General features: G+C 37.5%; 1 protein-coding gene across 4 annotated transcripts in view; it reads right to left on the bottom strand.

Moving 5' to 3' along the window:
- The window catches only part of HDAC5 (histone deacetylase 5), a 152,113-nt gene extending 135,592 nt beyond the window's left edge, over nt 1–16,521 (bottom strand). For 2 of the 4 annotated variants that reach the window (XM_039355851.1, XM_039355852.1), the window contains exons 1-2: nt 16,238–16,521; nt 8,064–8,270 (exon numbers count right to left, since the gene is read on the bottom strand). In XM_039355851.1, the coding sequence (XP_039211785.1) occupies nt 8,064–8,085 (22 nt within the window). In that variant the 5' untranslated portion in view covers nt 8,086–8,270; nt 16,238–16,521. The remainder of the gene's footprint in view (nt 1–8,063; nt 8,271–16,237) is intronic. The other 2 variants (XM_039355853.1, XM_039355854.1) reach the window with 1 other exon arrangement.
- Between the last annotated feature and the right edge of the window lie 277 nt (nt 16,522–16,798).

Raw genomic sequence — 16,798 nt, 5'->3', positions numbered from 1 at the left:
ATAAAACCAAATAAAAATGTAAAACATTTAACAAGTAATTTTATTATTCCATGATGGGAGAAATGTATTGATTTAATTCATGCTAATATTGCTTTTCCATCCACCTACATGAGCACTGAAAATAATTCACAGCAAAAGGTCTTAAAGCATCAGTGAAAAAGTTGAAATTTAGATATCAAAAGGTACTTCACGATGCTGTATATCTTATGCCCCTCCCACCTATATTCATTAATGTAATACTCACCAATAAAAGAAAAAAGTTGGACTTTTGAAAAAAGAGATAAAAATTAAATTTCATATACACATTGGGAGGTTCTTTGCAAGCTCTTTTCCCTAGCCACAATTCTATGGCCTAGAGCTATGCTTTCCAGCAGAATAACTAAGGTATTCCAGCTATTTCTGCACTACAACTCCCAGAAGCTTTAGTGAAAGATGCTGCAAGTTGTAGTTCAGTAATACTCAAATATTCTTGCCTTAGGAATACCTATAGCATTGCTCTTGCCAAATTACAGTATTTTATTCACTTTGCCATTAACTTCCACAGTTTTAGCACAGTCTTTTTGATTCCTTTCTCCATGACCCTTTGATCTGAAACCCTCATGTACAATGGTCTTCAGACTTCTTGCATGCAAAGCCTTTGTACTGTCACCAAAGTACAGCTCCTAACCTAATAATGAGAGACATGCACTCTTTCCATATTCTGGAGCATTCTGATACATTTTAATTTTTTTTTTAAAAAAAGTGTGATTTAGTATTTAGGTAGAAATACTCAGCACAACATAAGGCTCACTCATCATTCCCTCTCTCCTTGTGACTTTTTCTAATACAGACAAATAATAATAACAGATTTGGTTTTGCATTGTTGCAAGTGTCAATGTAAGCTTATGCAAAACATTCCAAACATAAGAAAAAAGCTTCAGGAAAATAGGAAGCTTATTTCTACCACGTGTAATACAAAAGTATAGTAGGGAGAAGGACTAAAAGGAAAAAAAAAAAAACCCGAACAAGCAGACAGAAAGACCTTACTTCACCTGAACATATCTAGACATGCCAGCTAAATCCGCAGGGCTCAGCGGCAACAAAAGAGGCTGTATTCCAGTTGATCTAGCTTTCGTAAAGAGGGAATGTTTGTGACTGGGAATAAACTAGACAGAAATGTGGTGTTGCTATGGAAACCATTCAACTGCCATCTTGTACCTCTTGGTAATTTGTTGATAGGTTTTAATATGGACATCAAGAACTGATTCAAAGAGAAAACCAGCATGTACTATCTCTGCTACATACAACATTAACAGGGAAAAAATAGGTATCTGGATGAATTCAATTTGGATTGAAGCCTGAAATCTTAAACTAACCAGGAAGGCTGCCTTCTGAACAAACAGAACCAAAAGAAAGCTTTGAACATGTGCAAAGTGCTTTTGCTCTATGATTTCATATTTACAATGTAAAGAAAGAGTCCATCATCTAGCCCTTGTCAGTTTTAGCTACACAATAATCTTGTGAAATTGACTGGAAAAGAAGGAACTGGCACAAGATCAATCAATGAGATTGTGGTTGGACAGGAATGTGAAGCTGTGACTTGGATCTCATCCTTCCAAGCAGACATTTTCACAACCATATGCTGCTGATGGAACCACAATCAATTTCCTCATAGTTTGGAGTAGGCATGGCTTTCAAGAAACTTTTTGAAGTACAACTCATCAAGATGTTCAGCTTTAAAGAAGTCCCCACAAAGATCTGTTAATCCTTAACATGAAAAGCTATGCCGAGCTTTCAACAACAAATTAAATTAAATTATCCACCAATTTATGAAAACATAAATGCATTGTTTAACTTAAGATTTTGTTTGAAAATGGACTACCAGGGAAGCAATGGTGGACCAAAGATAGCTTCGCTTTCAGCACATCCAATGTCAGCCTTCTCAGGTAGATTAAATAGGAACAAAACCAAATGAGCTAATTCTGTTTTATGGTAAGACTTCATTAACTGAATCTTGCAAGTCTGATACAGGTAGTCCTTGACTTATAACCATAATTGAGCCCAAATTTTCTGTTGCTAAGATGACAGTTGTTAAGTGAATTCTTGCCACAGTTGTTAAGTGAATCTGGCTTTACTTGATTGAATTTGCTTGAAAGAAAATGATCACATGGCCCCAGGACATAGCAACCATCATAAATATGAACCAGTTGCCAAGCATCCAAATTTTGATCATGTGACCATGGGATGCTGCAATGGTCATATGAAAAACAGTGATAAGTCACTTTTTTCAATGCCATTGTAACTTTTTGTAAATTTTCACTAAATGAATGGTTGTTAAGTCAAGGAACTTAGCATTTAGCAACTGATTGACGTAACAACTGACACTCTCCATCCAAAGCTATTTATGGCCTAGTTTAAAGTTCTAGCTGCTGCAGCTTCCCCATAGTAACATGCACAAAATTTGGATGGATTCATCTTTATAACTGACTGTAAGGACACTGCTGCGTTCCCCCCATCCCACTGGGTCCTGGAGGCTTTTGGAGATGAGGGGGATCGCAGCTGCTGGGTCCCCACAAAGCTATCTATGTAGCTTTCTGGAGCTCATGTTCAGGAAGAATAGACCACTCCACCCTTTGGTTTCTCTTGGCTACATGGCAAAGTCCTAGTCACATATTCCATTTTTGAAGAAGCTGCGATGAATTGTGGCTACTCTAAAAATGGTACCCACTTCTGGGACTATGCTACGTGGCCTGCAGGGATGCCGGGGATGGGGGAGTGGCCTGTTCTCCTTCCCCAATATGAGCTCTGGAGATCTAGAAAACCTGAGTGAGCAATGGATGAAATAGGGTTTTTTGTTTTATTTTCAGAGAGAAGTGAGAGACTATATGTTAGAAGGAAAGGAGTACAAAGTTGGTTTATTTTTATTACAGTTTAAATATAAATAGCAATAGCAATAATATTTAGACTTATACATCACACCATAAAGTTTTACAGCATTTTTTGACAGTTTACAAATGTCAATATGTTGCCCCAAACTATCGGGTCCTCATTTCACCAACCTCGGAAGGATGAGTCAGCCTGAACTGGTCAGAATCAAACTTCTGGCTGTTGGCAGTTAACCTGCAATACTGCATTTTAACCACTGGGCTATCACCAAAGATAGATATTTCTGGTATGTATTAAATTTGTGAAGGAATTTTTAGGAAGAAACAAAGAGAAAATGATAAGAAATAATTTGTGAGACACCATTTGAAGGGATTACAGATCAAGTTTCTTAATATGTTGTTTCTAGTAACTTTTAATTTTTTTTAACTAGGTACAAGAAATGAATCTCTAAAGGTTTGTTTATAGATACCAGATAAGATTTGAGAAGGCTATTTTTATATTTTGAAAGAAATATATTATTGTGCTAAAAGTAAACTAAAGGAATATGAAATTGATCAAGTTGAAGAAGATTAAACTATATATTACTACTAGTAATTCTTAATGAACTTTTGCTGATTAAGACAGAATAATGAGGTTTTATAATTTCTTTATACATAGGAGATGAGATATGGGAAGAAAAGATCCTGGATTTAAATGTCAAAGATAAAAATTTTTAAAATTGTATGTCATTTCTTTTATAATTTTTCCTCTTTTTATGTTTTCTTTTTCATATTTCATTTTTCTCTGTACTTTTAACCTATTTTTCATATTTTGTATTAGTGTATTATCTTTGTATTATTAACCTTTTAAATAAAAATTACTATAAAAAGTAAAAAAGATTTTCTTTGAAAATATATTTTTGCATAATGCAGATCATGGACATAGTACTGACTTCTGCAATTAAGGTGGAAATCAGCAGCAGAATTAACAAGGGCATCTACAAGTGGGCTGAAAACAGTCTGGAGTCAATGGCAATCTATGACTAAGGTTGAAATGATCCAACGAGCATTCTATATAGTTTCCAGCAAAAGTTCTGTTATTTAAGGCAAGGACTGACAACCACTTGCAGTTTACCAGAAATTAAGATCAAACTGCTGAAATTCAACAGCAATGGTCAATTTTTGGCATTACACTCCCTCTCTCCTCCCAAGAAATAAAGGTAGAAATGGAAGTAAAAGACCCTTGGGAAAGTGCTCCTATTCCACCATTAACCTCCTTGTCTTATTAGCTCAAAAAATCACATAGTCCAAATGTGGACCTTCTGAATTGAATTTTGGAATGCAGTAATAAGCTAAAGCTATCCCCAATCATTAGTCATATTGTATATCCAACAGTCAGTTTTCAGGAGTTGCCTCTAAAGAGGCCCAAAAATAACAGATATTAAATAAATATATGTAGTAAATGTGCAAACTATATGGAACATTTTATCAATTAAATCAATAACTGTGGACAAGAAAAATGACCAGGAAATTTAGAATAGTCTTTTCAACCCACAATTGAAATAAATAAAAATAATTCAATTACATGTGTAATTCAACATGTCTTTATCAGTTTTCAGAAAGTCTCCTTACATTGTAAAATTTAAATGTTCTATAGGGATCCCAAGTAGCTCTTTCCCTATTTTAGCATTACCAGTTCTTCCTTCTGTATTTTTTCCAATTCTAGTATAAGAGCAACATTATCTAGGAATGATGCTATCATGAAGCTGTTCAGTTTCATTCTATCAATTTCAATTTTTCACTAACCCATGTTGGGTTATATCCTGACAGACAACTCCATATTCTTTCTCCCCAGACAGAGCAGTTACCATTTTCCCAGCCCTAGCCCTTAACTTTCAATTATTTGAAGCAGGTACTTTGGAGCTGGGTAATTCTATTATCAGCCAAAATCCATTTATTTTCTTCATTTCCTTGCCAGCCTAGGGAGCTTGCATTTCCAGTTTATCTGTCCAATCTCCTACCCAAATATCTGTATCCCATCTTTCAAAAAAAAAAAAATCCTTAATATATTAGTCTATATCAGGGATGACTGCAGGGTATGGTCAAAAAAGTCAAGATAGCCATCATGATGGTGCAATTGAAGCTTTATCTATTTTTATGTATATTGCAAAGCTCTGATCACATCATTATGGCTGCTATATTGACTTTTTAAACCATCCATATACGTTAAGATTTAGGATTTAGGATCAGGAATTGCTCTACCATTTTGCCAAGTTAAAAAAAAAAAATCTTATGAGGTTGACAATAGATGAGCAGTTTCAGTCCAGAATGTCTTTCTCCAATTTCTTCAGATATGTTTGATTCCAGTAATCTCTAACTAGCATAGCCATTGACAGTTTGAGGTCAGAAACAACAGGAAAGATCAGTTTACCTAAACATCAATGAAATTTAAATGACTTATTTATACAGTATTCAACCCAGGTACTCCATCAAAGAGACAGATATAGCCCTCTGATTACAGCACATTTTAATGGGCTATTTTCACTTTTATGCTCTTTTCAAAATACAGCATGCAGAATTCTAAATATGATTGCTTTGTTTTTTCAAATGTTTCTCTACTAATTCTTCATTTAACCATGTTTAATAGGGCATATCTTTTAATGCTTACAGCAACTTTTATAACACAAGTTTTAAACTCACCTTTTGGTCTTGCTTCATGAATTTTGAAACAATCTTATGGATATTTAAATTTATGCATGAACATAAAAAGAATACTAAAGAAAAGTATTTTATTGGCAAAGCTGCATTCTTTATCTCACACAATGGATTTTGAACACAATACACTCTTTAGGAATAGCACTATTTTCTTTTCTTCTGAATAAAAAAGTTGAGAGAACATTTCTTTTTGTTCTTTTTCTACAGGAAAAGTATATTAATTACTTGCAAATAATGTATGAAATTTAAGTAGATTCCTCACCCTACAAAATTCTTTCCATATGGTGTCCAAAAATATTTCTTATTTTCCCCAAACAGGCATTATTTGCAATTCATGTTTGACCAAGAACTATAAGCTAAAAGCAAATAGCTTTGTTATATATTGTTACAGAGTTCCCCAATTAGAAAAGCCATCAACAGCTAGATTACATTAATCTGTCCTATGAAGATATATATTCTCTGTCACTTCCCGAAGATAAAACACACTGAGCTAAGAAAGCACTAAGAAGTAAATTATCTTGATGGTTAAGGCATTAGGATAGAAAACGTCAGACTTTGTGAGTTCAAATCCCACTTTAGGCATAAAAGTCAGCTCAGTGACTTTGGGCCAGTCACTCTTTTTTCCGCCCAACTCACTTCACATGGTTGTTGTGATGGGAAAAATAGGAGGAGAAAGGAATATTAGGTATATTTGTCGTCTTGAGTTATTTATAAAAATAATAAAAGTGAGGAAGGAAGGAAGGAAGGAAGGAAGGAAGGAAGGAAGGAAGGAAGGAAGGAAGGAAGGAAGGAAGGAAGGAGGGAAGGAAGGAAGGAAGGAAACTTTAATCTTCTCGGGAAAGATTCAACAAGTCAATCAAATATTTTATACGCCCATATCCATTCTGAAAGTATTCAAATCATTTGCACACAGGGCAAAACCAATTTAAAAATCAATATAAAAGTAGAAAATGTAATTTCATAGCTGGAAAACCCAAAACATGAGATCATGACAGATGTCCAAATAAGCAAGTACTGTACATATTCATACAGGACAAGAGGAATGATCACTAATATTTTTTTCAGATTAAATTCAAAGTGCTGATATGAAAAAAAAACAGTCTGAGGATGGGATGCCTAAAGAGTAATTTATTCCATATCAATCTGTCCATCTCCACAATTCTGAAGAAGCAGCTTTACTCTGCATCTCAACAATTTCAAAAAGTGTTAAAATACACAAGTGTTGTAAGCTTGAGAGATTCACTCAATCATCAGATGCAATTCTCTTCCACAAATAGTGATAGCATATTATAAAGAATGTATATGGAAAAGGATGACTTTGTCTAAAACTGAAAAGCAATTAGGAAATGAGAAATGAAAACAACTGAAAATGCATGTAGAAGTCAGACAGCCTCCCCAAATGATCTCAACCAAATTTATTAGGACCACAATTTTCCAAACAGCCATGAATCACCCCAGCATCTCCAGAGGGTACTGAATTAGGATAACGTTTTATGCAAGCCAATGCAACTGCAATTCTGTTCTATATATTGTAAATGATATACAATGTAGTGGGAGTCAAGCAGACAGAGAAGTCAGATTTTCTTTACACTTCACCATACAAGTAGTTCTCAACTTACAACTATTATTTATCTACTATTCAGAATTAAAACTGCACTGAAAAAAGTGACTTACAACGGGTACTCATACTTACAACCATCACAGCAATCCCCAGTGTCATGTGGCAATCAGTGTTTATTTACAATGGTGGCAGTCATGTTGAGGTCATGTGATTGCCTTGTAACCTTCACAACTAGTTTCCGACAAGCAAAATCAATGAGGGAAGCCAAACCATGTAATTCACTTAATTATAGTGATTTGCTTAACAAGCAAGCTTGACCAAAAAGCTTGTAAAGTCAGGCATGACTTACTTAACAACTATCTTGCTTAGCAACAGAAAATCTGATCCCAGTTGTAGTCATAAGCCAAGGACTGCCTGTACTCCAGTATCACTGAGGCTGTTTCCGCATCAGCAGTTTACCTCTGATTCACCACTAATGTACATATTTGTAGCATGTATGTATCATTCATACTTAACCACAAGAGATTACTTTGAAGTATTCTGAAAAAAAATCATCATTGGTTATATTTAATTTTTTCCTGGATTGCATGTCATAAGTGTGTGTGTGTGTGTGTGTGTGTGTGTGTGTGTGTGTGTGTAAAAGGCTTGCTTAGAAACTTTCAATCTCTTACTAATTATAACAAACCAAGGAGAGATTGCAGTAGTTACTCCTCAGTGAACTGCAGCAACATTAGATAGTTTGAAATACATTATCAATTAAATTACTGCAAAGTATAAAGAGATGCAAATTCCCAAATGAATCTCTGACCTTCATTAACAGAATCAGAAATAGCAACATCTTCACCAGCCCAAAGTCATACATCTCTTGTTCCAAACTGACAAAGCCCAAGAAAACTACCCAGGTGTCTTACTTTTTCAGTCACTTTTGCCTGATTTTTACTTACCTGATTCATTTTTGGAACTCATGTTTTCCTTCTTAGTAAGTGGCTGATTGATGACAAATCAGGAAGGAGGAGGCCGTAGTTTTCAGAGCTGGATCTAAGGTAGCCTTCACTTAAGGATGGGGATTGGTAGTTAGAAAGGTCAAATGCTGTTTAGCCAATTCTGTAGGGACATCCCTTGAAAAGAAAAGGAAATCCTTCTTGGGAGCCCTTGGAGAAGAAAAAAAAAAAAAAGGGGGGGACAAAAAATTAATATTCCATTTCTTAGCCTAACAGAAAAAGACCAACTGGTCAGGATCAACCTGTACTGCAAAAGAAGTTAACAGGCATTATAGAATGCCCCATTTCAAAACAGTTTATTTAATCTTGCTCACCATCACATTTGTAGCGAAACAATGATAGATTGTTATATTATATGCTCCTTTCAATACTGCCAGTCAGCACCTTTTTATTACAGTATATTTGGCTAAGTAGCCACAAGTATCTTCATTTCTTATGGATGTTGTTTATGTATCTGACTATTTTACCTCAGTATGAATTTTCTCTTATGGATTCACTGATTGGCTGAAAACAATGCTTGATAAAATCAGAGAATCTAAGGCAAAAGAGAAGGACTGTTTTTATCAAATGCAGAGCAGATAGTTCAGGACAGTGAGCCCAAGTCAGGTTATAGCAGTGATTCTCAACCTTTCTAATGCCGTGACCCCATAATACAGTTCCCCATGTTGTGGTGACCCCCAAGTGGGTGTGGCCACCAATAAGAGGGAGTAGGACAGCTAGGGAAAAGGGAAAAAATGGCGGACAGCATGGTTTGGTGACCCCCATGAAATGGTCATTCGACCCCAAATGGGGTCCCGACCCACAGGTTGAGAACCACTGGGTTATAGCTAATATACAGATTGTAGAATCAAAGGATTAAATACGAAAGAACATTTAACCATTTCACAAGCACACTACACAATAGGGATCAGACACCTAGGAAAAAATGAATCTATGCTCTTCTCCTACAAGTTTATTTTAGACACTGCCTGCACATACAAATCCACAAGTGCCACAGAAACAAAATAAGTGATCAACTGTTTTACTCACTCATACAAAAACACAAGGAGTATACAATAAATAAGTTATGAATGAACTGATACCCACAGCACAGCATGTGCAGCAGACATGGTCAAGGCTACTATTACATTGATAGGCTAAATCACAGAGCTTTAATTCCTGCATGCCAATGTTATTACTCAAGGTTTTGGCTATTAAGCTTATTTACAATAAACTACGTGCTCTTCTGTGCAGTTCACAACAGTATCAAGCCACATTTCAGGTTCTCAGCACAGCAGCAGCTTCATCATTGGTGGCAAGGAAAAGGAAAAATCAAAGCCTTTGGCTTAATTTTCCAGTTCAGCATTCAATTTGTTTGTAATATATAATATTAATGCATAAAGGCATGGAGATTTATTTATTTATTTATTTATGAGACTTATATACCGCTTTAAGTGCAAGCACTCTCTAAGCGTGTACACCAGTAAGCAATGTATATATATATATTTACACTGCCCCCAACAATCTGGGTCCTCATTTTACCTACCCCGGAAGGATGGAAGGCTGAGTCAACCTTGAGCCGGTGACATTTGAACCGCTGACCTGCTGAACAGTCAGCTAAAGTGGCCTGCAGTACTGCACTCTAACTGCTGCGCCACCTCGGCTCATATGGCTCAAATGCCATATTCAGGCATTGAGTTCAGGTAGGCTGTAGTAGTCCTCAACTGAGAGTCACAATTAAGTCCAAATTTCTGTTGTTATGTGAGACAGTTGTTAAATGAGTTTTGCCCCATTTTACAACCTTTCGTGCCCTAGTTGTTAAGTGAATCACTGCAGTATTAAATTAGTAACAAACTTCTTAAAATCAATCTGGCTTTCCCATTGATTTTGCTTGTCAGAAAGTCATAAAAATTGAGCACATGACGTCGGGCACTACAAACATCATAAATACATGCCAGTTGCCAAGTGTCCGAATTCTGATCACGTGACCACGAGGATGCTGTAATGGTCATAAATGTGAAATATAGATGTGTCCCTTTTTTCAGTGCCACTATAACTCTGAACAGTCACTAAACAAATAATTTTAAGTCGAGGATACCTCTGACCTGCTTACAGAAAAAAATTCAAAATATAGACCAATGAGGATTTTTTTTTCCCCTCTGAAGCATTGAGACAGCAAAAGTCAAAACTGATATGTATATCTAGGACAAATGCTAATACAGCGAATCCTCTAATTACAACCATTCATTTAGTGACTGCTTGAATTTACAATGTCACTAAAAAAAAACTTATGACCAGTTTTCACATTTATGACCATTGCAACATTCCTATTGTCACGCGATAAAATTTGGTTACTTGGCAACTGGCATATACTTGTGCAACCTCCCAGGGTCATGTGACCAACTTTTGTGATCTTCTGATGAGCACAGTCATTGGGGAAGCCAGTTTCTTTTAATAACTCTGTTACTAATGTAACTCCAGTGATTCACTTAACAACTATGGCAAGAAAGGTTGTAAAATAGTGCAAATCTCACTTAACAGTTGTGTTGCTTAGCAACAGAAATTTATACATAGTTGTCCTACCCATTTCTAAGAATATTTGGGGAAAACGTAAGGCTACAGATGACAGTATTTCACTACTTCTAGTATTTATTAGGGGACGTTTGATTTATAGTATTCAAGCAACGGTCCAGTGACCTCTGCTGTAAGGAACAGACCTTTTTTTTCTTACTGGAAGAAGTGAGTCAAGGTAGAAATTTGGAGATGAAATTTTAAGTGGTGTTAGGAAAAAAACTTAAGGTCATCTAATTGAAAACTCTCTTCACAAGTGATATGTTCACGATTTAGAACATGATATTTCTGGTAATCCTGTTCAGCAGCTTTGTAACAGTCAACATTGTTTTCTTTGCATTACACATGGCAGTTAAGGATGGGACAGGTTAAAGTAACAGTGATTCGCCTATGGTCATTCAGCAAGACCATCTTTGTGAACCAGGTATTTCCTGTTCAACAAGTCATATTCTTAACTGCCCTGTGAGGTACCCAAAGCATGGCATGTTATACACATCAACTAGAAACTTAATATTCATTTAACTCTCTATGGGTAATAGAGTGGTAGTAGAGTACAAGTGTGCTTGATCAAGGTGCCTTCTTGGTAGGTGCTTCAGATAGACACCTACTAGAGAAGAGCAAAGAGACCCATTACCCTCAAGGATTTATCACTCAGTTCTAGGTGAAGTTTCTTCATATTTTGACAAGGTAGATATGACAAAACTATCAAAACCAGATTCCATGAGGTAGTACAGAGGCAATTTCCACACATTCTCCATTATATTCTGTAACCAGATCTTCCCAACCCCCGGTCTATGGATCGGCATTGGGCCACGGCATGCCAGAAACCAGGCCACGCAAACAAACAAAGCCCTGTCCATGGGATGCAGGCAACATGCAAAACCATGCCCCCCTTAGCTCCATGGAAAAATTTCTGTCCACAAAACCAGTCCCTGGTACCCAAAAGTTAGGGGCCGCTGCTATAGGCAACTGATGCCTGCTAGCCCATTCCAAAACAAAACTGTACTTAAATAAAATAACCACGTATTGTTGATAGGGTATTTTGCATAGACAAAAAATATGGAATAACTGGAGAGAATCCATGTTTGAATGAAATATAACCTGTCTGCAGACTTGGCTATAGCAAATTACCCATTCTAGTAATCATAATGCCTAATAACCGTAATAACCTACTGAATGAATACTTAGACTAATGAAGTACATACAGTCCACTGGAAAGCACAGCTATACAGAAGTGTAACATCATGCTAGGGTGGACTAGAACAATGATATGCTAGAGACTAGGAGAAAAATCAAAGTATGACTGCTTAAAAGTACCAAGAATCAGGACATAACTTCCATGATCAAGAACTGCCAAGAGAACAATTATATCTGTCCCCAAAATGTCCTCTGAACTGTTAAAATATTCTGTGACAAATTGATGAAAACAAGTGAGGTCAGTGTCCTACACTTTTAGGTTATAAAACAAGAAACAAAAATAAGCTCTCTATGAAGCACAAAAGGCAGCTTATCCATTCTATCTATATACCACTAAAACTCTCATGTCTACTAGCTCATTTGTAACCTTCAACTGCATCATAGGGCAACAATTATTGAATCATTATGCCTTAAAGGGGCTAACGTACCAAATGCTGAGACATATTACTGCTTGGTAATGAAATTTAGGAAAGCTGTGAGTCCTTCAGTACCACTGTGCTGCTGTGATCAATCACAGTTAAGTGGTTCTCAATACAATGTTCCTTGTCAGCTTCCCACAAGTCAATGGATAAGCCGGTAGGAAGTGTAAACTCAATCATGATTGCTGATGTTCCCTACCAGCTACCCACAAGCAAAATCTTTACTTATGGGAAGCTGGCAGGGAGCATTGGCAATGGAGAAGCTAACAGAAAAAGTTGCAAATTGTTCTAGCTCTCTCAACCACATAGCCTCCCCAGCTCCTCTGCACTTGCATTGTGCCAGCTACTTGCCCAGCTCCACAGACCTTTCCTGCCTCTGCAGTACCTCTTGTGCACACCCATGCACCTTCCTGACCTATGCTGCACCTCAGTCACCCTCCCATGGAGATACCTTGGACGGGGAACAAAGGTGGTCAATGGCTCTCTTTGTTCCACTTCTCCCGACAAAGCAGCAAGAAGTTTAATGGGTGAGCTGTGGAGGAAAGATTTCTACCAGCTTCCACAAGCAATGTCAATGGGGAAGTCAGCAGGTAATCAGAAACTGCTCCCACTCCACTGTTTTTTTACCTGCCAGTGTTCATTCTGTTTTTCTTTTTAAGTAAATATCTCTGAAAGCATTGATCTTACAGGTCATAGGTTGTTTAGTGTTGTTGCAGGCTTTTTTTGGTCTGCTACTTCTCTTGTTACCTTTTTCAAACAGAGAACTTTCTGGAATCCAGGAGCTACAAGACAATGTTTGGTTAACTATGAGGATTGTTCATTAAATAGTCCTTCTGCTTTCATTAATTGTGAAATCGTGTTGTTCAGAGCTGATTTCTTACTCTAGAACCAAGAAATGGATTAAAGGAACAACCATAGTTAAACTTTGATTTAAAAAATCAGTGCAACTATTGTACCATTTACTGTTGCTTTTTGTTATCATTCTACCAACTGGGGAAGAAGACCCTGAAAGGGAAGTAAATAAATTCTCTGATTTTACTCTCCCAAGAAATGAAGCCCAAATACAAATTCAGCCTCAGCAATTAAACTCTGCTTATTTCCCATATAACCATACATATGCACATATTGCCATGGAATCAATTTTTGCAGGGTGGTGGGAACATAGATAAATATGAAACAACTGTGCTATCAAGGCATGATAATAAATAGCTACAACAAAAATAACCCAAAAAGTATTTGAGAACTTTTAATCACATGGATCTCAAAAATCAGGTGATGAAGCTTACAAATATTATCTTTAGAAGATTAGAGACAATGTAGCTGTTTTTACAGGCAGTTTTGCATATTAATACTTCAGAACCATTTTAAGTTGTTTTGCAGTTATATGAAAAATAGGTAGAGGAAAGATATTTGACTTCCTTCAGTTCTTAAGATGGCTAGAAAGATGTTCTTAAGACTAATATAAAACCTGCAAACTCAGCAGTCCATATACAGATAGCCCTCGACTTAACAACAGATCATTTAGTGATTGTTCAAAGTTACAACTGCACTGAAAAAAGTAACTTTCGACCATTTTTCATACTTACTATCTTTGTAGCATCCCCATGATCGTGTGATCAAAATTCAGATGCCTGGCAATTGGTTCATACTTATGACCGTTGCTGTGTCCCAGGATCATGTGATTACCTCTTACAATCTTTCAATAAGCAAAATCAATGAGGAAGCCAGATTCATTTAACAACCATGTTACTAACTTAACATTTGCAGTGATTCATTTAACAACTGTAGCATGAAAGATCGTAAAATGGGACAAAATTCACTTAACAAATGTCTCACTTAACAACATAAATTTTGGGCTCAATTGTGGTTGTAAGTCAAGGACTACCTATAATTGATTACTCTCGTATTGCTGTCTTTTTTACTTTTTCTGAACATAGCATGAGAGAACAAGAAGCTGATTTATCTTATTTAAGAGACAAACAAGTTTTCTGGGAACTATGCATATGGTTTTTGCCTACAAATAAAAAAATGTAGCCATCATAAATGTGGTATGCATCTATTCAATAAAAAATTATTCAAAATTTCATCAAAAGAAAGTGATTGCCAGCTGAACTGCCCAAATAAAATAATATTCTATTCCAAGTAGGAAACATGTACACAATAGTGGGATTCAAATATGTGAACAACCGGTTTTCTGTATGGATGCCACTTCTGGAAGTCCATTTGGACCTGGGCAACAAAAAATTAGCTACTGGTTCTGTCAAAGTGGTGCGAACTGGCTGAATCCCACTACTGTATTTGCACCACATTCTAGATCTAACCATGTCTCAACATTACTAATTAATACTGTAAACATTCTTTTTATCTTTTTTGGTTTTGCCCTTTGTCCCATTTTGTTTCTACTAACTTGATATTGTATCTAATCAAATGACTGTTAGGTCATCAAGATGTATGTCATAATATATCTTAGTTTTAAAATACCATAAAACTCCTGCTTTTGCCCTGCAGCAGAATAATATTCCCACAGTTTATCAACATGGTATTCATTAAGTCTTACTCATTTACATTTCAAGGCATGCTATAGGAAAGAACAGTTCCCAGATTGCAGAAAAGCTTTGTCAAGGTTCAAAGTAGTAAAAAAGAAAATAAAAATGCAAATAAAACGGGAGGGGAACCTAGAGGGTTCTTTTGCCCATATTTATTTTCTTCTCTTACCTTCACTTTATTCTTCTACATGATACAAACATATAATGTGATGTCTGCATCAGCAGGAACATTATTTTTTGCACAATCAACCTTCAAACTATTATGTTCTTATTACTGCCACAAAGATCAGAAAAATTGCACAAGGAAACCCCAAACAAAGAATGAAAAGGGGTTTAGAGTAAGTCAATATATTATGCCACAAAATTTGAAACAATGATGCTTAAAGTCCTTTTTTTATTCTTACTTATTATTGCTTTAGCAATTTCATACAAATTGCACAAGACAGATTTGGAAAAGAATTCCCAGAACCAAGTTAAAAATGTTGAAATACAGAAATAAAAACCACTGAACTAGTGGAAGAATGCACAAAACAACAGGAAGAGATCAGATTAAAACATCCACCCCTTCAGAAGAGGGGGTGAACTAAACACAGCAACTAACAGGGTCAGTTTCTGTGTTTTGAAAAAGGCTCAAATCTATTCTTTTTGTCTGTCTTGTAAATCGTACCCATTTTTGTCTGTCTTGTAAATCGTACCCCGCGCTAGAGTCAAGAAGTCTTTCATTGTTATAGGCGCAGCCCCACATCCGAGGCTTTCCCTACTCTTCTCCGATCTGGAATTCTACTGATATGTCCGACTACAAAGCCCAACATTCCCAGTCAAGTATTCGCTAGATCCTTCTTCCAATGGTGGCAGTTGTAATCCAAGAGTTTATCAACAGCACCAGTTTTTTTTTGGGGGGGAGGCCCCTTTTGGACTGCTCCATAAAAGAGAAGCGAGCCACAATCTTCAATGACAGGGTGGAAGGCGGAGTGTTCTTGTGAAGCAACACCCCAACTCCACCCTGGACTGTGTGCTCTACGCGTTGAACAACACGATCGCCCCGCAAGCGACCCGTTAGTTTTCTGACGGGTGCACTTCAGCCTCTCCATTTCCACCCTCTTTTCACCTGGCTCGCACAGCCACGTCTTTAGGCAAAGCCTCAGGCCCACCGAAGACCCTAGCGAGGCGCGGATCCCGCCACCACCTCCCCCCCCCCCCGTGTGCCGCTCTGCAGTTTCAGATCCTTTCTTTGGCAAGGAGCTGCGGAACCTCCAGCGTTCAAGCCACCGGCGGGCCGGGCGGCGGCGATGGCAGCAGCAGCAGCAGCAGCAACAGCAAGCAAGCAAGCTAGTACGCGCCGTGGGGAACACCAACCCCAAGCTTTCCGCCGACACGCTTCAGCCATCCCGCTCTCTTTCTTTACCTGGAAGAAGACCGGGGAAAAATGGCGCGTTCCTGCTGCTGCTGCGGCTGCTTTCCTTGCAGATGTGCGTGCAGGATGGGAAGCTGCAATTACTGGGCCCGGCCTACCCCAGATCGATTTCTTCCTGACTCCCCTCCCCTCTCCAACAAGAAAACTATAACCGGCTGTCCTGCCGCGGCAACCCTTCATAACCACAACCACCTCCTCCTTTTCCTCTTCTCCTCCATCTTTGCAGCTGGCTTTGCTCGCCTGCCGCTACCGCCGCCAAACACTAACAACAACATTTAGTGACGTCATTCGAAATCACGTGATCGTCCATTGCTCTATAAATAGCCTCGCTCCCTCGCCTATTACTCCGTGAGCTGGCAAGCTTTAGGGAGGGGCGGTGTCTGTACCTGCTTGTTTGCCTGTAGTTAAAGGGTCCGCTGAGAAATAGTTCTCGAAATAGTGGGTTTCTTTATCCTTTTACCCCACAAAAGGGATGCCTCCAACCATTGATCTCAGATGAAAACTAGGACGGTCTGAATATCCTTGCTTTTCATGCCAGAGTTGATCTGACCA

Source organism: Crotalus tigris, unplaced genomic scaffold (genome assembly GCF_016545835.1).
Source record: "Crotalus tigris isolate CLP2741 ecotype Arizona unplaced genomic scaffold, ASM1654583v1 scf7180000018762.419966263:882430, whole genome shotgun sequence".
Lineage (NCBI taxonomy): Eukaryota > Metazoa > Chordata > Lepidosauria > Squamata > Viperidae > Crotalus > Crotalus tigris.
This window is presented reverse-complemented; position numbering and strand designations above follow the sequence as displayed.